We start from the raw sequence: 21,763 nt of genomic DNA on the forward strand, positions 1-21,763 counted from the left end.
TGTGCCCAAGTGACCCCTGCCTCGAGGGGCACTGTCACCCTTCCCAAGCTCTATGTGCTGGGAGACCTCAGGGGGGAAGACTCCTGGGAGATAGAACAAGCAGAGTCCAGGGGTCTCTTTGGAACCTGGCATCACAGTGGGCATGCACAGTTGAGCACGTGGGACCACCGCCCAGTGACTGTGACCGAGGGGACGGCAATGGGTGGGGGCAGAGGGAAGGGGGAAGGAACAGCAAGAGGCGACACTGGCAGGAATTAGGAGAGCTACTCACCTGAGATCTGGAGCTGGGAAACGCTTGGCCCTGGTTTCCTTGGAGGCTGGAAGGAACCGAGGCACTGGCTCAGGACCAGCTGCCACGTGTGCCAAAATCTGGAAAACGGATTCTCTCAGCAAATACCGTTTGAGATGCAGGCAAGTGAGACCCAGGGCCTGTCTTCAAGGAGCTCACTGTGCTTGTAGCAAATCATTTTTGATTTATTTTTTTAATCTTCACCTGAGGATTTTTTCCCATTGCTTTTCAGAGTGTGTGGAAGGGGGGGAGAGAGCGGGAGAGAAACATTGATGCGAGAGATACACACATCGACTGGTTGCCTCCCGCTCACACACCAACCAGGGCCAGGGATCGAGCCTATAACCGAGGAACATGCCCTTGGCCAGAATCAAACCCAGGGCCCTTCAGTCCAAAGGCCAATGCTCTACCCACTGAGCCAAGCCGGCCAGGCCGAAAATGATTTCTTAAGAACACCAGTAACAGCCCTGGCCGGTGTGGCTCAGTGGGTTGAGTGTCGTCCCATGCACGGAGAGGCCACTGGTTTGTCAAGGCGCACACCCAGTTTTCGGGTTCAATCCTCAGTAGGGGGCATGCAGGAGGCAGCTGATCGATGACTCTCTCACTGATGTTTCTCCCTCTCCCTTCCTCTCTCTCTAAAACCAATAAAAGCATATTTTAAAAAAAACAATAAAAACAAAAACCAGGAAGAAGTGCAATTTGTTCCTGTCTGGTGGGGAAATGAAGGTAGCTCAGACTAATTCATCAAATATTAAGCCCGATTTCTACCCGGGTCAGGCAGGGAAAACAATCCACAGAAAAAGCAACTTGGCGAGGTCATGGCCACACTTTGTGCATGTGTGTGAACCTCCCTAAAAGGGCTAAGTGGCCAGAATCATGAGGGAGAAATCGAGAAAACTGCTAAAAAAATATCAAACGGTCGTGTACAGTAAGTCCACCCTACAAGTGGTGGTTTTTCTTTTGGCTTTTTGTTTTTTGGGTTTTTTTTTTTGTAAAGGAAAAGAAAACAGCAGTGACCTGACCCAAAACACTTAGAGGAGGAAGGAACATTAGCTCAAGACTGAGCAGCAAGGAAAATATAAGTCCCTTTGCCAGATAAAATAGGAAACCTCTGCAGCTGGCTACCTCCATGTCAGTCACGTCACCGCGTTTCTCAACTTCAACTGAGTCCCATTGTCCAAAGGAAGCCATCTCTTTTCTGATTCACAAAAGACTGTTTCACAGAGAGCTCAATCACTTCATCACAACTTAATGAAACACAATGAAAACGACATTTATATTCATTTAAAACCATTTCCCAAATAAAAGGAAACCTTAAGAAGGTTCTATGTGGGATGTTTAAGGTGCTGGGAGAAACCAATATTTAACTTAAGATACGTTTATAATAACTACAAAAGATTTCATGATTTTTTTTAAAAGGTCATCTGATTTTTTTTAGGGGTTTTACCTGCAACAGAAGAGAAACAATTTGCGTTACTCTGATTTTTTTCTCCTAATGGTTTAAGGGTCTTCAGAATTGATCGATCTGGACGTCCAGCAGGAGGCACTCTGGGCACCGCTGAATGAACGAACCTGCAGAACCCATCTCAGGACTTAGTGTAAGAAACCCCTTCAGGACAAGAGATCAGACAGGGTTTCATTAGCACCCTGATGATCCCTTATGGAACCTTCCAGAAATCCACTCCCTCTTTCCAAATAGGATTCAGAATATTAACTGTCACTCAGGAATCCGTGTTCTTTTGGAAGATCATGAGACAGCTATAAAACAGACCACGATCTTAGAGAAATATACTACAAAATTCTGAAGACAAGGAAAGGCATGAGATCATATACGGCCACATGATGGCTGGCCCTTTGTTTTGATTACCTAAGACTTAAGAGACCTTCCTAATGACAGCGTAGTGCTCAAGACCAATTACCTTTGCATCTGAGGAATCTGCATCAGCTCAGGCCTAAGTATCAGTACCTGGCAGTGGCTACTTAAAATCTTTATTGGTACTTAAGCTACTATAAACTGTAACATCAAAATTTGTAAGACCTGTTAAGAGAACACAGGGTAACATTGTTACATAAATACAGGCAGAGGATCCAGATCCATTTCCTTTCATCTTGGAAGCCCAACTACATGAGATGGGGAATTGTTTTCCTTTATCAAGTAGATAATCTGTTTTATCAATAGCTACTCAGCCACTTTTGTAAATTGTCTTTCAGCTGAAAAAACAATACCCTACTTACATCATATTGGAAAAGGAATGACCTCACGAGCTCCAAGCAACACAACTATTTTTCACATCTGAACTCCCCTGCTGATCATTAGGAATAGTTTCAAATGTCCCATTCTTGGCCTCCGCTTGTGCCAAACCCCGGACAAGTCTGCAACAAGATTAGAGTTGCAAAACATCGAATTTCTGCGTGAAGTGCTAAATCCTGTCTCCCTTTTCCTCGGCACGCCATCACTCATGTCAGTCTGAGGTCTCTCCTGAATCGAGCTATGCTGATGTTACACAGAGGAAGTGTGAAAGCAAAGTTGTTTTGCTTTTATCTCCTGCAGCCTAAGAAACGACCTCAAACTCACTGTTTTAGCTGCATTGCTGTTCTGTGCTTAGAAACGCTGTGGCCCAAACTCTGTCCTCAGTCAAGGTGTGGCAGGCACGGGCCAGAGGTGGGCGCAGCCCCAAAGGCTGGCCATTAGAGCAACACATTTAAGGATGTGATAGCCATTTGTTGGCTGATATTTGCAAAATGCATTAAAAAACAACAATAGTGGTGGTAAGCACCGCCTCATCTGATCTAAAATCGTTCTATTTTCTGTATTACATTCTTACACGGTTCCCAATTATCTAAAATGTTGATGAGCCCTGGCCAAGGGCTCAGTGGGTTGGGCATCACACTGTGCCCTGAAAGGTCGCTGGCTCGATTCCTGGTCAGGGCACATGCCCGGGTTTCGGGCTCAATCCCTGGTAGGGGGTGTGCAGGAGGCAGCCAGCCAATCAATGTTTCACTCTCACATTGATGTTTCTCTCTCTCCCTTCCTCTCTCTCTAAAAAATCAATTAAAAAATAAAAAAAAAATAAAAAAATAAAGCTGATGAAGATTAGATTTTTGTTCTCTTTCACCAAAGAGCAGGGAAATGTTAAATCATTAAGGCAGCCTAGAAATAAAACACGATTCCAGTAAGTTTTAAACCAGATTTAGTCTTTTTTTTTGTTGTTGTTTTTTTTTTAATTCAAATTGACCCAAAGCAAAACAAACTTACATTACAAAGAAAGAACAAAATACATTATGATAGAACACACTAGGAATTACAGGAAAGCTAAATTTGGGGGCAAAGGGCCTCATCCAGATCACATTCTGGCCTACTGAGCAATTCGGCAGGAAGGTTAGAATCTCGATTTTCATATGGTCCACTCTGATCGTTAAACTACACACTCTCGTCGCTTAGGGTGTGCGCCTGACAGACGGTGCTAGCTCCCTCGTGTTCCGCGTGTCCTCTGGCCACTGCCAGGACACTGAATTCTCTAGTGGAAATGCTGTTCCAAGCATGACTGATCATGAATTAAACGAAACGGTCAAGTCGTCCAAACGAACAAGCGCGGGGTTATTCTGTAGTAAATAGTTTAGAAATATGGGAATTAAATAATCTAAAAACCACTCTTGCTCTGCTGTACATTTATGAACACAAATATTTACACGGGGGGAAAAAAAAATCTTGGTTTCAAAAGATGAGGTTGGCAGTTCATGGATGATCATAATCTTTTAGGAGCTGGTCTCTTTGGTGTACTTGCCAAATATATTTTTATAAAGGTTTAGTCAGAGGCTTAAATAATAACTTTCGAAAGAAACAGGAAGGACCAGTAACAAATTTGATATGACTCTGAACATCTCAGTCAAGATTCTGGAAAAACCAAATAGTTGATTTTCTGAAAATACTTGTTTTCTCTACACATTATGTGGCCACGGGATGCTTCTCAGACAATTAGATTCAAATTCGGACCCGCACATTTATCCCTACATTCCACGGATTACCGATTTCGAGACATTTTAGTTACTGTGAAATATGATATGTGATTGGGATTTTTATTAACAAAAATAAAACATTCTCTTTAAGTGTCCAGATAAATCAAACCTCAAACAATAAATAATGGAATTATACACATCTTCATTAAATAGAAATTTCAATTCCGGAAGGAGCTCTCATAATTTTTTTTCTGAAGTCGCAGCAGCAATACAGAACGAAGAATTTACCTTAATCTGATCTTTGTACTTGGAATTCCCTGACTCAAACTCAGTGGCTTGGTTTGGACACCTTGGAATAGTTGGGGGAAGAAAATAATTTAAATTAACCGATTAAATTAATACAGGTATAGGAAGAAAACAGCCGTGTGGGAATTGTCACTGACATTCGCCCTCCCATGTCCTCACCTCCTGGGGGCTGGGGGAGAACTGAAGCTCAATTCATTCCTGGCTGTGACACGTCTGGGCTGCTGCTGCTGCTGCGTCTTAGCTCTGAACTGAGTATTAGTTTAGAGAATCAGAACACAGCTGGGCTCCCAATTTCACAGGGGACTCTCTCTCGGAAGCTAACTTTCTGGAGATGTTTTTGTGGGGAAAAGAACAGACCACCTATTTCTAGCCACCAGGCTGCGGTTACAGTTTGGGGATGGTGACAATGCTGGCCACACGCTCATTAGCTCCCTACAAAACATCCTATGTCCCCCATCGGTGACCCCCGAATCATCTTCTTCCCAAAGTGACAAGCGAGCAGATGCCCAATTCCGCTGTTAAACTCTTCAGGTGAAACAGTTTCATACTTAATGACATAGAACTAGCAACTCAGACAAGAGAAGCCCCTTTATTGCGGAAATTTATTACCAGTGCGTTAACTACTCTGAAATTTCCCAAAGCACTAAGAACAATCCTGGGATATTTGAAAAGGTTTTTGGGAAACTAAACGGTGACAATTCAAGCTCAGCACCCATTTCCAAGGGCACCACCACAGACCCTACAGCTTCCGGGAGCTTTTCCATCATTACAGACACATTATCAGATCCGTTTTTACGCTGCAAGCGTGGGCCCCATCAACCCTGAAAATCACTGTCCCGAGGAGCTTCCCTGTGTCTAGCCTTAAATTGGACAGGAAATGTTTCATTAGCATATTAGGCGTTAATCAGACCTACAAATGTGCACCCATTAGAAGTTTTACCCTTCGGAGGTTTTTCTTAACTGGGGAGGAAAAACCACCACCACCATGGAACCACCCCGTATTATTTAGCCTTTAGAGCCAAATGGTTTAACAATATTTGGGGCTATTTTTCGGGAATGTTCTACCACCAGGATATGAAATTTTCTGCTCCCAGTGGAGTCAAGGACGAAACTTAAAATGGAAATTGCAACCGAGATACTATGGTCCTGCAATGAAAATGAGAGTGGCAGTTCCTGTTCTCACGGGCATGTCAAAGCCGGCTGTGGAATGAGGACCATCACATGAAATAAGGTATAAAATACACCAGAAAAAGTATTGCACTGGAGGCGTTTTAAAAACAGAATACAGTGTGGCTTTAGAAAGTGATTTTCTTTCTCATTAAATTTTTTTAAAAGCACTATTCAAACAGAGACAAGTTGAGGCCCCCTGTCTCTGGGTAGTGTACTGCAGTTGCTAAAAAAAAAAAAAAAATTAAAAAAAATAAGTTAAAAACAAGAGCACGCCGATGGGAAAACAGAGGTACCGGATTTATGTCCCCCGAAAGCGACAGTAATTAGGAAAGGAACAGTTTGAAAACAGCCGATTTGTATTCATTAAAAATGAATGAGGTGACAGCAGGACTTAAAAAATTTCTTCGGGCATTTTCCAGTAGAGCCCAGGACCCCCCTGGGTGAGACTACGACCCCCAACTTCAACATGTGCTCTGCTGGATTATAGTAACATGCACGCCAATGAAACCGGACTTTTGCGAAGGGAAAAATTCTCCACTCCAAACCTGCCTGCATCGTTTTGGAAAAACAATTTTTTGTAAATGCAATATTGTATAGAAAGCTTGGACCTCTGAAACCTGGACCAAGAAACCAAATTAAGACCTTCAAGCATGTGGTGTGTTTATATATATATATATATAAAAAAAACCCTCCCCTACAATGAAAACCAAACAAACAAATGAACAAAAATAAACCTAAAAGTGTATACCTGCTTTCTGACCTCACAGCAAATCAGAAATTGCATAGGATATACTTTGTGCAAGGCCAAAAGCCTTTTAAGTATCTGGAATAGAACTCATCTTGCTCACAGTTCTGTGTCTATCAGATATCATCAAATTTGTGTTTTAAGTAGTCTTTTATGACCTTGGCAATTGGTAGTTCATCAAGTAGCTTTAGGTTTTGAAGGCCTATACATTGTCGAATTTTAATTCGGCACAGGTCCTGCAAGTTTCTGGGCTGCCCTAAAAAGACAGAAAAAAGAGAGTGTTACAAAGCTACAAAGCAGAATAGGTAAGGCAGGCTTTTCGGTTCTGAAAATCACTATTTCACTGGCAAGTGTCTCTCTATGGACTCAACATGCACATGAGTACAGAAACCTCTACTAAGAGACTGTTCCCTGGGCACCACCTTGAGATTTCTCATCCAATCGACCTTGGGATGGTCAATACTTTCACCTCCGTTTTAAATATCAGGGATTTCAGGACACGGATCAACGTTAGACGACCAATTCAGGCTTTCGGACCAAGACTGAAACTGGTCCTGATTCTGAGCCCGGTGTCCTTTCCATGACAAGTCAGAATGCCGGTTCTCATCCTGGCTGGGCCTCTAATGTGCTGGGGGAGCCTGTGTGAGCAAATCGCTCCCCGGGCTTCAGGTTCTCATTCGAAAAGCAAGGGGACCAAATGGGAGCCTAGACACATGACAGCTTCTGGGGAGGTTTCCCAAACACCACCAGCCCACCTGTCCACCGTGACCCTGAGCACAGCAGACCTTGGCTGCGGGGATAAGGTGTGGACTGGAAAGGCAGAGGGGGAGGTAGGGAAAGTACCCCAAGCAGTTCTGAATTTATGTCTCTTCCAACCTCACACTCGGACCACTGACCAATAAAGACCTCCGCTAAAACCCAACTCAGAAGAAAATGGCAAAACCCTATCTCTTTCCCTTCCGAATACTGTGTTTTACCAAAGCAATACGACCCCAAACGTAAGCAAAAATTCTTAGCTTCGGTAGTGGGTGGATTTCCCTAAATTCTGCTTTCACATTAAATGCTGATGATAATGGAAGCCGACACACGTAGCACTGCCTACTCTGTGCCATGGATTCTTATAAACCCACACACACCAGCTCCTTTAATCCTTTTATGAGGGAAGGACTCTGAACATCACCCCATTTTACAGACTCCTTGTGTCTGAGAGATTAAGTAACAAACTCCAAGTCAAGTAAAAAGCTCTATTTCAGGGGTTCTCAAAGTCCTCAGTCTCCATGTGCCTTTACACTTTTAAAAATGACCAGGGAATGAAAAGAACTGTTCTGACGTGGGTTATAGCCATCGATAATTACCATACAGAAGCTAAAAGAGAGATTTCAGAAGTACTTACTAATTCAGTAAGAAACAACAGAAAGAAACTTATTCCACGCTAACATAAATGACAATGTTATGAACATAATAAAATTTCCCAAAGCTTTGCAACGTCTGGCTGGACTCTCACCTACGCTTCTGCATCCAATCCGCTGGGATGAAATCACATCCTCCAGTCTCTCGAAAGGCCCCGTTACACGCACGAAAGAAGGAATGTGAAAAAGGCGAAGCATGACGTGGCGTTATTATGAACATCACTTTGACCTCAGATATCCTGGAAGGGTCTCGGGGAGGCCCAGAGGTCCCCAGGCCACACGTGGAGGACCAATGCCCTGCTTGGTACTTAAACCCTTACTTGAACTGAACTTGTTTGTCTTCAGTGATGAGCATTATTTGAAAGGAATCCTTCCTAAATAAAAAAGGCTCTTTAAAACTCAGACCTCTGCTCTGGGAGGCCTGTGGGAACAAGTGTTTTCCAAGAGTTACTTCATACATTTAAGGGCCCTTAAGAGAAACACAGCAGAAGCTACTGATTCCCTAGAAATGTCTGCAAATGAGGAGCATGAGCGTGTCCAGAGGTCTGCACGAGGATCTGAGCGTGGCTGTGGCCCTCACGCCCACGCGTCTCCCGGATCCCTGCTCAAAGGGCTCCATCAGGGGAGAGGAGGTCAGGCTCCCCAGCAGACACTCTCGGAGCGCCTTTGGTGTTTAACGAGGCTGTGATCTGACAGCAGCTGGCATGACCCACCAATGCCCATCTTCCTCACTCCACGACATGCTCCGCGAGGACCGCTCTGGCTGCCCGTGTAAGCCCAACGCCCGGCGCAGTACGCCACAAATACCAACAGAATGAATGAATGCTCAACAGGCTTGTCCGTAAAGCAGAAACCAGCCAGCTCATTGCGAAACACACCCGTGTCAACAGCAAATCATTTTCTAAGCTGTTCTGAGTGATTTTTCATCGCCATTCAGCGGTGACCGCTAGGAAGAGACAAAGTGATCACTGTCATTTTTTGATAAATGCTTCTACGACATTTGATCTGCACGTGCAAACCAGAATATGAATTAGATGGGAAGCTCCTTTTTTTGAAAGCAAAGAATCTGATTTTCCTAATAGATGGCAGGTTCTTTTCAAAGTACAATATTAATAAAAAAAATAACCTCAATGTATTCAGGCAAAAAGCTGACATATAGAGGTCTGCATGCATACTTAAATGAAGACATGCCATCCAACCAAGTGGAAAAACTATAGTATTGGAACTGCTAAATTACTGGCAATAAAGAAGAGATTGAGACAAAAGGTTCTGTAATGGGACACCTTCAGATCGTCTCATATTGCAGCACACGGCACTCTCCAACGATGACCACAGTATGTCCTATGCCCCATGCTGTTTCTACAGTGTGACTGAATGAGCCCATGAGTAAGAGAGGGGAGTCCAGGTGCCCTCTCCTTGAGACTGGGTGGGCTTGTGACGATAGTGGAAGGGACGCCATGGGACGTCTATGGCTAAGTCATAAGAGGAGACATGGCTTTCACCTCGCCTTGGGACACTCACTCTTAGAACACAGCCACCACCACGCCACAAAGCAGTCTGGGCAGTCTATAAAAAGGTCAGGGCCTGATGGTCCTGGGTGAGCTCCCAGGCACCTGAGTGAGCGGCTTTGGAAAGAAAAGGCCCCAGCCGAGGGACACCAGGTGACACTGTGTGGAGCAGAGAAGTAAAATCATCGACGATCGCTGTTTTAAGCCTCTCCATTTCTCAGCATTAGATGACCCTGTGAGATTCTGGGCCCTGGAAGTAGGGGGCTACCATAAAAAAATCTCAGATCTCAAAGTTTGTGTCATGGGGCTTCAAGGAGGCCAGGATCAGGGCTGAAAGGAAAATTTGGAGACACTGTCACATGCGGTAATGTAGCAAACAGGAAACAGCCTAATGACCTAGTTAAGAAGACTCCCCAGGCAGAACACTGGAAGTGTCGTGGCTCTCTTCTCATCTATGATAAATGCTAGAGGGCAAAGATGAGCTAGCAACTCTCGATCAAGGGACACAGCTACACAAACACTACCGTCCTCAGGAGTTAGCTCCGTGTGGGCCTTTCCAAGGGAAAAAGGAACTTTCTGTGCGTAAATATGGGAAAGCTTTGCTCAGTTTGCCACTGATTTTTCTTTATTGTAAGCAGCAGGTTGTGGCAACCTTTTACTATTTTGGGAGAATCTCATTTAAAAAATATATATTTTTATTGACTTTTCAGAGAGGAAGGGAGAGGGAGAGAGAGAAACATTGATGTGAGAGCATAACATCAACAGCCTGCCTCCTGCACGCCCCCTACTGGGGATTGAGCCCCAAACCCGGGCACGTGCCCTGACCAGGAATTCAACTGGCAACTCTTGCGTGCACCGATGATGCTCAACCAACTGAGCGACACCAGCCAGGGAGAGAATCTGATTTTTTAAGGATTTCCTGACCATGTGTGATTCCTGTCTGCAGAATGACCTTTATGACAGAGGCACACACACCCTGGGTAGTGGCTAAGGCATCAAGGCCAGAGCCAGACTCCCTGGGTTGGACTCCTGGCTCACCACTTGCAGCCTGTGTGTCTTAGGTGAGTCACTCAGCCTTCGGCCTCAGCGTCCTCACCTATGAACTGAGGACACCACCGCCTACGTCACAGGCTTGACAGGCGTAAAAAGAGTTAATTTTGGTCAAGTGCTTAGAATAGAACTAGGCACACAGGAAGAGCTATATAAGTATTAAGTAAATAGAAGTTAAAATAGTAATATTTAAGTACTTGTAAAAATAATGTTTGCTTCTCCTTCCTGGAAAAGGAGACGGCTCCTTCTTGGGAGCTGAAGTGCCTGTCCTCCTGGTGTTAAGGGTAAGAAAACTAGTCAATGGCTCACAGTAAAGGAGCCATGGGTAATCCACTGCTGGGAACCAGTCCTGGGCAAATGGATGGAGATCACTGGAAATCGCCACATGGCTGGGTCAGGGAGAGACGTGAGAACGCTCACTGTATAAAAGGATGTGCAGGGTCCGGCCGGTGTGGCTCAGCGGTTGAGCACTGACCTAAGATCCAGGCGATCACGGTTTGATTCCCGGTCAGGGCACAGGCCTGGGGTGTGGGCTCGATCCCCAGCAGCGGGTGTGCGGGAGGCAGCCGACCAATGACTCTCTCTCATTGATGTCTCTCTCTCCCCCTCTCTCTGAAATCAATAAAGATATATTTTAATAAATAAATAAAAGAATGCACCGTGACCAAGTGAGGCGTATCGGTACCCCGCCGCTCCATGTGCGCAGACATTACCCACCTTGCCAGGTAGTAGCCCTGGGGTATTTTTTCTTTTCGGGAATATCATTGTGGGAATAGAAGGTTATATGCTCAAAAACACACTGTCCCAAAGATTAAAGGGGGGGGGGAGGGAGGCAGTAGCAGAGGGAAAGAAAGCTGAAAAAAGAGAAAAAAGGGACGGAAGGAAAAAACTCGACACACACGTGCACAATGTTTACGAGGTGTCTTAGAAAATTATCCCTACCCTGTTATATAACAACATGGGTTTGCCACAGGGGGCTGTCTCTGGGGGGACATCACACAAAAGAGTGTAATTTAAGGAATTATAACACTTTGGGGATGCATAAAAACTACAAGGTATTCATACTAATGAACTACAATGGAATTACGTAACAGTTCAAAGGGTTGTTAGTCTTTCCATTTGGGAAAGAAGCCCATCATTAGTAATAATTGGGCTGGTATAAAATAGGAAATCGGCTTTTGAAGGGTCTCATCTAGTATAAATTACAAAACCAGGGCAGCAGCGTAATTTGGAAAATCAAACATCCTAAACTCCCTCCTTTTGACATCGCCATTATTGTAGTTAAGATTAGACTAAACTTATTTGGATACAATATTTGTAAAAGTACACAGAGAGGCAAAACATTTTTACATAACCAAATTGAACAAAATAAAAGTAAAATAGGTTTATCTTTGGAGAACAGGTGGGTAGAGACTGGAGGTGGAGGTGAGGGTGTAAAAAAAACCCACCAAAGAAAACCCAAAGAGAAAGACTTAGCCCCTCTGGATGGCTCCGCACGATCTGACTCTTCCTTCCAGCACCTCCCCGTCTTAGGTCAACATCTGGAGTGGGTTTCCAATACCTCTTTCTTTGTTTTATCTCAGCTTTCCATTTTAAAATCCCATTATAAGCACCTTTTCTTTTGTTCCTCTTGCCTCTGAATTCCCTTCACAGGGACTTAGTACAAAATTTGTGAAATAAGTCTTACTTTATAAAACAAAGGCAGTTTCTAGCTTGCCTTAAAATATAAATCATGGGCCTGGCTGCTGTGGTTCGGTTTGCTGGGCATGTCCCATGCACCCGGAGGTTGCTGGTTTGATTCCCGGTCAGGGCACATGCCAGGGTTGCAAGCTCGATCCCCAGTAGGGGGCACGCAGGAGGCAACCGATTGATGTTTCTCTCCCCCCCCTCCCTTCTTCTCTCTCTAAAACCAATAAAACATACTAAAAAACAACATTCAAATCAAAATACAACCCAGTCCTACCTTTTACACACTACTTGTCTTCAAAACCAATTTGAATAAATCTGTTTTACCCCCATAACATCTGATAGAACCACAATTATAGACACAACTCAGCAATTATGGATCTCTACAGATCCTAAGTAATAAATATGCTGGCACAGGGCAAGCAGCCATTTAAAATATTTCACTTTATCCACAGAATGCAACTACCAACAGAAATACATCACAGACTGATCAAATTCTAAAACACTCGGCTAACAGGGTGTCCTTAAAAATTTGAATGTAGAAATGGCACAACACCTGGTGACAACGTTTTAGTTTTGGGACCTCTTTGCATTCTTAAAATTAGAGGACCTCAAAGAATTTTGGTTTCTGTGGGTTTATATCTGTATTTACCATATTTAGAAATTTAAAAATATTAATTCATTGAAAAATAACAGTAGTAACAGCAGTTCAAATACACGTTTATGAAAATAAAAAAGCTGGTTTCCAAAACAAAAAGGATCTCAAGAGTGGCAATGTTTTATATTGTTTTGCAAATATCTCCTAAGGTCTGGATTCACAGATCTGCTTTTGTATCCCATCTGCTGCACTGGCTCTCTTGACTGAAATGTGGAGAAAATACAGCTTCACTTGCATTTATGTGGTTGGAAAAGGAAGGAATATTTTAATAGTCTTTTCAGATCATCGTGGATGTTCTTTGATACTCCACCAAAACTCGACAAGTAGTGTGTTTTTTAAAGGCTACTTGCCATATGGGATCTAAAACCAAGTCAGTGAACTTCCTGTTCTCTTTCATGTTAAAACCCTCTGGTCCACCTTGCCCTATGAACGGATGTTTTACCCATGTGTGATTTTGTGACATTGTGCATTGGTTGTCTGGTTCAGTGGGATACGCAGATCTTCCAAATGTTGAGCCATTTCTTTACGATATCAAAAAATCACTTTAATACCTCCACTGATCTCAAAAAAAGCCTACATACTGCGAAACTGTCAATGTCACAGTGGCAAATACAAGATGTTCAAAATTCTGACTTTCACTTGAAACCTCAAGTTTTATGACTTGCCATAAATACTCTCAGTTGTTTTCCTTAAGATGCCAAGTGAACTTTATTCATTTTTAGGAAAATGTATGCCAAACACCCAAGACTGAAGAGCTATGGTTTTACTGTCAATCCTTCAGGTAACAATGGTACCACGGAAGAAGCTGCTGGTTCAGCTCAAACAAATCGCAGGAGTGCTTTCCTCCATTCCGTCGCCTCAGTGTGCAGTAAGAACACTTTCAGATTCCATCCCACAGAATATTTAAAAAGATACACGTTCAAAGGGTAAAACCTAATGAAATTATTAGGAACCAGAATACTCTGTCTGGGATTGCCTGGTGGTGGAGAACAGGATGACTACTGTACCCTCTGGGGCCACAGCCCTGTTGATGCTGAGGGGCCACTGTCACCACCACTGCGCCTTTCAGCATCAGTGCAAATGTCAGGGCAGTGAAAAGGCAAATAAATCTTCATATAAATCAGTGTTGACCTCACGGGCACCTAAAACAGTCCTGAGAACCCTTAAGAGTCCATACTGAGAAAACCACTGTTTTACATGAATCCAAAACCATCAACTCCGATCACATCACAAAAGCAGGTAATTGTCCCCTGGAAGAGCAGTTATTGGTAAGTTTTACAAAGAGAGGGACCCCAGCGACTACAGTGTGACTCCCCATCTTTCAGAGGGGGAAACTGAGACCCACAGGGCAGGGTGAGGGGAAGCCGCCTGTCCAATTTATTAGGCAGGTCAGACACCGGGTCTAGAGCCCACTGGCCACTCTCTCCACCACCGGACTCAGCTGACTTGGCTGCACCTCTGGGCTCATCAGGATGTTGCACAGGGGATGTGTGCCTCTGAAGCCCAGTGGGCAAAAGGACCACAGAGGGGATGTTCTTCATATTTTAAATAAAATGATAGAGCTAACGAATAGACTTCCAGTTTCAGCTCCAGCACGTAAGACCTTGGAAGTCATCACTTCCATCCTTACAAAGAGAAAGAGCTGAACAGACTAAAAATCCCAGAGTGAGATTTAGTTAAGACTACAGATCACTGGCCTACCCCACACCTGACCAGCACACCAACAGGGCAACAGTGAGAGTGCTGTAGGGCACAGATCCGCTGAGGACTGAGGGAAGCCCAAGGTCAAGAGCCCACGACCAAGGCCACCGGAGGAGCCTGAAGGCTCTGGCACCTACGGCTACAGCAAACATGACACACACAGCCCAGCCCCAAGCCAGGTTAACATAAAACCTGACATTAAAGGCCTATTTATCTCAGTTCCTATTACCTAATACATGTCTGGCTTCAATAAAAAATTACAAGACATGCTAAAAGGCAAGAAAAAACACAGTCGGATGAGACAACGCAAGCATCGCACCAGACTTAGATACGACACAGATGTTGGAACGATCAGACAGGCAATTTAAAAGAACTAGGATTACCATGTTAAAACTAAGGAAAATATTAGACGGTAACAGTAATATCTTGCCCATCAGGTGCCTTAATGAAGTAGCTTCTACAGAGGCAGTTTCCATACACAGTGAGGACAGAGGAGGATGTCACTGGCAGAGGTGACAAGCCGATGCCTCCAACAGCCTTGGACCTGGCTGCTTGTACAAGGTCTTTGAGCCCACTTGGCCTTTAGGTCATTTTCCTCTCCCCCACAAAGGGCAAAGCCTCCCAGTGAAGGGATTTCCTAGGCGGGCAGCACAGCGCGGCACCTCTTCTGCAAATGAGCTCGCCCATCAAACGTGGAAGCGGCCTCCTCCCCAGCACCGTCCTCCAGCAGGAGAAGCTCTGACCTGTGTTCTCTAAAATTTTCCTCTGGCTCCCACACCACGTGCACGAGGCCCTGCAGGTAGCCTGCCGCGGGCACGCTTTGCGCATGAGCACTCGGAAGTGGGCTTCCTCCCCAACTGCAGGTTCGGCACCACTTCTCTCTGAACAAAACTCCAGGCATGCAGATGATTAAAATCTCCCCCTTTTTTTCTCTTTTCCCCATAAGGTGAAAAGTTCTTCCTAGTCAATGCCTGAGGTTCTGCTTTCTCTGGAATTTTTCTTTCTTTCTGAAAAGATTTCACATTCTGCGTAACTTCATCCATTGCTGACTAGGAGAGTTTACATTGTGGAGCAGAGAGATGGTAAGGGAAAAAGCACTAAATTATAATCTGAGTCCACAGGGTGAGTTCCATCATTAGTTTTTTAAACATATCTTTATTGATTTTTTTAGAGCGAGAAGAAGGGAGAGGGAGAGAAACATCAATGTGAGAGGGGAACATTCACTTCAGCTGCCTCCTGCAAGCTCCCTACTGGGGATCCAGCCCGAAACCCGGGCATGTGCCCTGACTGGGAATCGAACCTGCAACCTTTTGGTGCACAGGACAACCCAACCCACTGAGCCGCACCGGCCAGGGCAGAGTTCCATCGTCATTTCAACCATATCCTCGGGCTAAGCTGGATTTCTGGAACAGTCTACCAGGAATCCTTACTGTTTTCTTGCGCTTGCCTTTTTCTTGGGCACAAATGTAGACTTTCTCGTCTGAAACGGGCCCACATTCCTATGATCTTTTGCTCTTGACCTTCGCTAGAGAATGTGCACCCCAGCCCTACACGCCAGAGCGTCCGTGATCCTCTTAGCTCCGTGGTGGTGTGCGTGCAGAAGCTCTGTACAAATTACTCGGTTTTCATGAACCATGTGCACGTGCACAACCCTGAGAATAGCACCTCCTGAAATTGTGTGTCCTACACACCTCACCTGCCTCACCTGAGCCCTGGGCCTGGTGCAAGAAGCTGTTTACCTCCCGACCCGGAGCCTTGGCCCTCAATGGACCTCCATCAGAACGTCCGCTCCTGTGTCCTCACTGCCATTTCTGTCATCGATCAGGCCTTCGCTGTTCTCTGTTGTCTCTTTATTGTATTTGTTCCACTTTTTTTTTTTCCTTTCAAGGAAAACCACTAAAAGAACAGAAAGTGGCTTTTTATGGACGCCACCAACTAAGCAGGAAACATCTTCCCTTCTGCAGACAATCCTCATTCTTTGGGTATGATCCTTGGCTCAGTTAGCTGGGCTCATTGTTCCTGGGCACAAAGGAGCTGCTCCTCCACTTGGCCGGCTTGCTGGAGGAATTCCAGCCCTTCTGGAAGGCAGAGGTTGTCAGAAGTCTGGCTGTAGGTGAGCAGAGAGCAGCTCTTCATGGCTCCTCCCTCCGTTCACGATCAACAAGACACCAGAAGACACTACTTTATAACTAAGTCACTTGTTCTGCCCTTTTTATGCAATGTTTTTACAGCAAGTTTTCTAAAAACCCCCAGTAGCTTTTAAATTTCCGGATTATGATTTTCTTGGGCTCTTCCAATTTAAACAGCCTGCTTCTAGTTGAATGGTGCAATGAACAGCAAAATGGCCCTGAATAAAGTCCACTTCTGCCGTCCTTGTGCCTCCGGAGCTGGAGTCCTCAGATCAGAAGCCAAGAGCCTGGTGCCTGGAGCTTAGACCTCGGTGGTGTCGGAGGCTGGAGGGAGCTCACAGGTTGGACTAAATGCTCCGACTACCCTACCTTCCTCCACTCCGGCTTTCTGTAGACAGCTCTCCAAAGACAGCCAGCTACAGTGGGTCCTCCTAGCACGTAATTATTCACCAGCCAGAGAACTCGTAATAAATACTGCACCAGTGAAGCGGAAATACTTTGCTTTTGGCAAGAGACACCACCGGAGAGTCAAGGAGTAGTGAGTTATGCCGAGGCACCTGAAGATGGTGACTAACTGCAGCCTTCAAGAGACACAGGGTCCTTCTGCCACACGGGGTTTGCTTGGCTGCCACCTTTCTGAGATCCAGTCACTCAGCCAACCCACACTCACCAAGAGCAACACGGTGCCCGCTCCGTCTTGTGCAGGGGAGACCTCAAGCACCAAGAGACATCCCTGTTGGTTTTTCTACTTGCCCAGAATTTCAAAGGTCCATGTGAACCTCTTTTAAAAAAAGATTTTTTTATTGATTTTCAGAGCAAGAGGAAGGGAGAGGGAAAGAGAGAAACACTGATGTGAGAGGGAAACATCAATCAGCTGCCTCCTGCTCGCAGCCTACCGAGGATCAAACTTGCAACCTGGGCATGTGCCTTGACCGGGAATTAAACCAGCAACCTTTCGATGCCTGGGACGCTGCCCAACCAACCGAGCCGCACCAGCCGGGGCCATGTGAACTTGTTTTTTACCTCAACATTCTTGCTCTCCAGAATCATTGAGGACTGGGGACGAAGGGGCAGCTCCCACCTCCCCACTGGCTGTGTCTCCATACGCAGACTACACACAGTCTATAGAGTTGAAAATAAGAGGCCCGGGTAAAATGAGACCCAAAGGGGTTCACTCTGCTGGTAGCAGCTCTTGCTGTCCACCCAATCTCCTTTAATTAAATGTCTTATTTTAAAAAACCCCGACACATATAGCACTTAAAATGTACCGGGCCCTGTTTTAAGTGAATTATAAATACGAACTCGTTTAATCTTCACAGTAAGCCTATGTATAGATACAATTATCCTAATTTTAAGATGAGGGCACAGGCACAGAGCAGTCAGGTAACCTGCCCAAGGTCACGACTAATATGTGGCAGTTAGGGGCCTGAGCTTGCACGGCCTAGCTCTAGTCTATGCTGTTAACCAGGAAGCAAAATGGTTGTTTTTAATACATCTTTATTGATTTCAGAGAGAGGAAAGGAGAGGGGGAGAGAGAGAGAGAAATGTCAATGATGAGAGTCATTGATCGGCTGCCTCCTGCACGCCCCTGACTGGGGATCGAGCCCACAACCCGGGCATGTGCCCCGACTGGGAATCGAACCCTGATCGCCTGGATCCCAGGTTGATGCTCAACCGCTGAGCCACGCCCGGCCGGGCGAGGGAGCAAAATATTTAACAAAAGGGGTGGAGATGTTTACATACGTAGCATGCCTTCCCAAAGGCAGCCACACTAATTCAACCAAGCGTCTCTAGTGTAGAAGCTAAAACAACAACAAAAAGACACCCAGAACTTATAATGAAAGATACACTTCACAGGCTGTAATTCCACGGCAGAATCTGCACCTCAAGTTCAAGAGCAAAAATCTGATCCTTCACGGCACCAACACCCCTACCAGTCCATCACGAAGACTGCTAGAAAATGCATCGAGAATCAACACTTGAGATTTTACTGCGATCTCTTCCTAAAATGCAGCCTGGGTATTAACAGTCAGGGAGAGCTTTCTACAAGGAATCACCTACCCGACGGCCCAAAACACCTCCCCAGGCAGGCAGACCTGTGCCCCGCACTAGGCACCTGCAGCCACTTCAACTTCAACAGATACAGTGAAAATTCAGTCTCTTGGTGGCATGAACCACATAACAAGTGCTCAGCAGCCACACGGGGCTAGTGGCCACCATACTGGATGGCGCGGAGAGAGACCATCTCCAATAACACGAAGTTCTAGTGCCCGGGGCAAGCCGGGTCCTGAGTGTGACTTCTTGTATGCTTTAGTCTGGAGACACTTAGTCGTAATAATGTCACCTTTTCTTCCTTCTAAATACACAAAATTCAAACTAATTTCATTTCTTCGAAAGAGTTTTAGTCCCAAGTTCAGTTTCAAGGAAGAGAGCCGGTTATTTATAAACAGGTCAAGTATACCCCTTACCCCCAAGCACCTGGCATCCAGAGTGTGTTTCCTGAATGGTAAAAATCGGGAGGAAAGGGGGATTCAGTAACAAGCACAGCAGAGAGCAAACTCTAACATTTTTTTAAACAGACTTTGGCTTTATGTTGGATGTTAAGTTCGGAGACACGCACTCGCCTAGTCGCAAGGGAGCCGGGTAAGAGGATGGCTCCGTCCACACACACTAATGCCCCTATCAGGAGAGCATGACAGACCCGTGCACCGCGACACAGGTGGGGCAGACGCTTCCAGGCTTTTTAATGGAAAAACCAAAACAAGCACCTGCACAAAAACAGGTCGGGTACAATGGGAAGCCAGCACCGGATTTTCCACTGGTAGCGAATCTCTCCTCATGACAATTTCTAGCATCCTGCACCTGCTTTACTGGGCTACCTAGGAGAGTAACACTGCCGTCCCCTGCCACGTGGGTTCACACTGTGAACGGCAAATGTGAACAACAGCTTAGCAATAAAAAAGGCACAGAACCCAGGCGGCTTCCACAGGTAGGGCATCTAAGGTCCAAATGTCCCCTAATTGCTCCACCTGAAGTCCACCGCAGCCTGAAAATTGTGTTGATGCCCAGCAGGAACCACCCTGTTCTAACACAGATCTTCGTGGATGAAAAAAATCCTTTCTGTCTTTTTTTCAATTTCTTCTCACCCTGACTTCCTGCTCATATTACTTTCAGTAACACAACGGGGTTTCTACGCACTCTTGTGATGGCGAGCCCTCTTTTTATTTCCGACAACTGAGGTATTACTTACCAAGCAGGGCTAGTAGGAATCACGAATGCCTGGTTATTTTTAGTTGCAAAAAAACACCTTAAATCCCTCAGAAGGTGCGACTTTAAGAAATGCGATAATAGGAATAACTGTGTTACCTACTTGTGACTTCCTGTAAGAAATCCAAACACGGTCGACCATTTCCAGAAATACTTAATGAAACAGCCAATGGGGTCTGTCCTTCATAGTTCCTCGTGTTCGTGTCTGCTCCGTAATTATACAACATCCGTGCACACAGCACATCGTCTCTAAGGGCAGACAAATGCAAGGGAGTCTGTCCGTCTTCCAAGCGCCCCAAGTTGGTGTCCGCTCCCCTCTGCAGGAACATTCGGCAGTAGGAGTGGTTGCTCTTGATCACGGCGTAGCGCAGCAGGAAGCCGTTCTGGATGTCGATGTTGGCGTTGTGGTCCAGGAGGATCTTCACGCAGCTCGACCGCTCCCGGATGATGGCGAGCTGAAGCGGGGTCGTACCTTTGTCGCTGAGCGGGTCAACCTCGGCCTTGAACTCCAGCAGCAGCCGGACGAACGAGTCCCTGCCGTAGTGCGCAGCCACGTGCAGGGGAGTCCAGCCGTCATTGCTTTTCGCGTTGATGATGTCGCCCCTGTAGTCAGACTCGAGCATCAGGCGTGCGATGCGGGCCCGGCCGTGCATGGCCGCGTAGTGAAGAGCAGTGAAGCCTCCGATTAAGTCCTTAACCGTGGGGTCAGCTGGAGTGAAAACCAAAAGGGGACCGTGAGCAGGCTCTGAGACTAAAACGTCGAGCCCTTACCGCGGCACAGCACGCTTTAGCCAATTCTCATATAAAATGTGAAATGATTCAACACTGCAACGAACATCAAGCGCCTCTTTACTCAGTTGTACTGAAGTTTTAACGCAAAATGAAGTTTAGTAGAAAGCCGTGAACTCGGGCTAACAGAGTATTTAAAAGATAGACACGAAAAACAGAGTTGAGGCCACCACGTCCAGTCCTTGCTAACTGAACCAACTGCTTTGGCTGCTCAAGCCCCCCCATCTCTGTATTGTTTCGTGTTTCTCTTGGGCTTTAACTTTTTGTTTTATTTTCTCTTGTGCTTCTTGGTTTTAAGGAGAAGCATGTGTAGCAACATCTGCTGTTCTAAATTACGGATGTTCTGTGGTCTGGCAGACTGTGTTGTTTTAGGGTGTATTAAGGGAAAAAAAAAAAAAGGTTTCTCTGTGGTCTGTAAAAATTCCAAAGCATGTAAGATATATGTTAAGTGATCTGGATGAATCAGGTTTTCATAAGATAAAGGTCTATTCCGAATGCTGAGTTTTACAAGAACTTCAGAATCTATAAGAATTCAACAGTACGTTGTGTGAAAAATTGGAAGGAACCTCAGCACTGTGTAAATATTATTTTCTACAGCAGTTCCAAACCCTGTCCTAAACAGACTGATTTCGGGGGGGTGAAGGGGGAAGAGAAAGAAAGAAACAGAAACGACAGTGATTTCTCTGCTATGTCACTCCTCAGTCATGAACTTTGTCACCTGCCCCACCTCCTTCCTGAGCCATGGGGTAGGTTCTAAGTAGCTCTCATCCCACGGGCCTTCCCGGGCACTGTCTCCCATACTATGTAGGTCACTTCCTGGAGGCCTGCAATTCCTTGTGAAGATAAATCGGTCCGACCTAACTACCTAGGATTAAAAGGCTTTCTTCTTATAAAAGTCACGCTTAATTTCTGGTTTGGTCATGAAAGAGAAAAATTCATGAGTGTTTTTTTTCAAACAAATAAACAAAAGGCCTCCAAAGCTGTGTGATTAAACATTTGTGTATTGTTTAGTGAAATGTTATTTACTTCTAAAACGCGACAGCTGGGTCTTTCAGAAAAGTCTCTGAGGCAGAAAGCTCCATGTAAAATAATAATACTA

General features: G+C 45.3%; 1 protein-coding gene across 1 annotated transcript in view; it reads right to left on the bottom strand.

The window, feature by feature from the left end:
- Positions 1 to 3,463: 3,463 nt before the first annotated feature.
- Positions 3,464 to 21,763, bottom strand: part of ASB7 (ankyrin repeat and SOCS box containing 7) — a 28,383-nt gene continuing 10,083 nt past the window's right edge. The window contains exons 3-4 of the mRNA XM_081124520.1: positions 19,979 to 20,584; positions 3,464 to 6,723 (exon numbers count right to left, since the gene is read on the bottom strand). Of these exons, the coding sequence (XP_080980646.1) occupies positions 6,584 to 6,723; positions 19,979 to 20,584 (746 nt within the window). The 3' untranslated portion in view covers positions 3,464 to 6,583. The remainder of the gene's footprint in view (positions 6,724 to 19,978; positions 20,585 to 21,763) is intronic.

This window comes from Miniopterus schreibersii (genome assembly GCF_964146895.1).
Source record: "Miniopterus schreibersii genome assembly, chromosome: 22".
Lineage (NCBI taxonomy): Eukaryota > Metazoa > Chordata > Mammalia > Chiroptera > Miniopteridae > Miniopterus > Miniopterus schreibersii.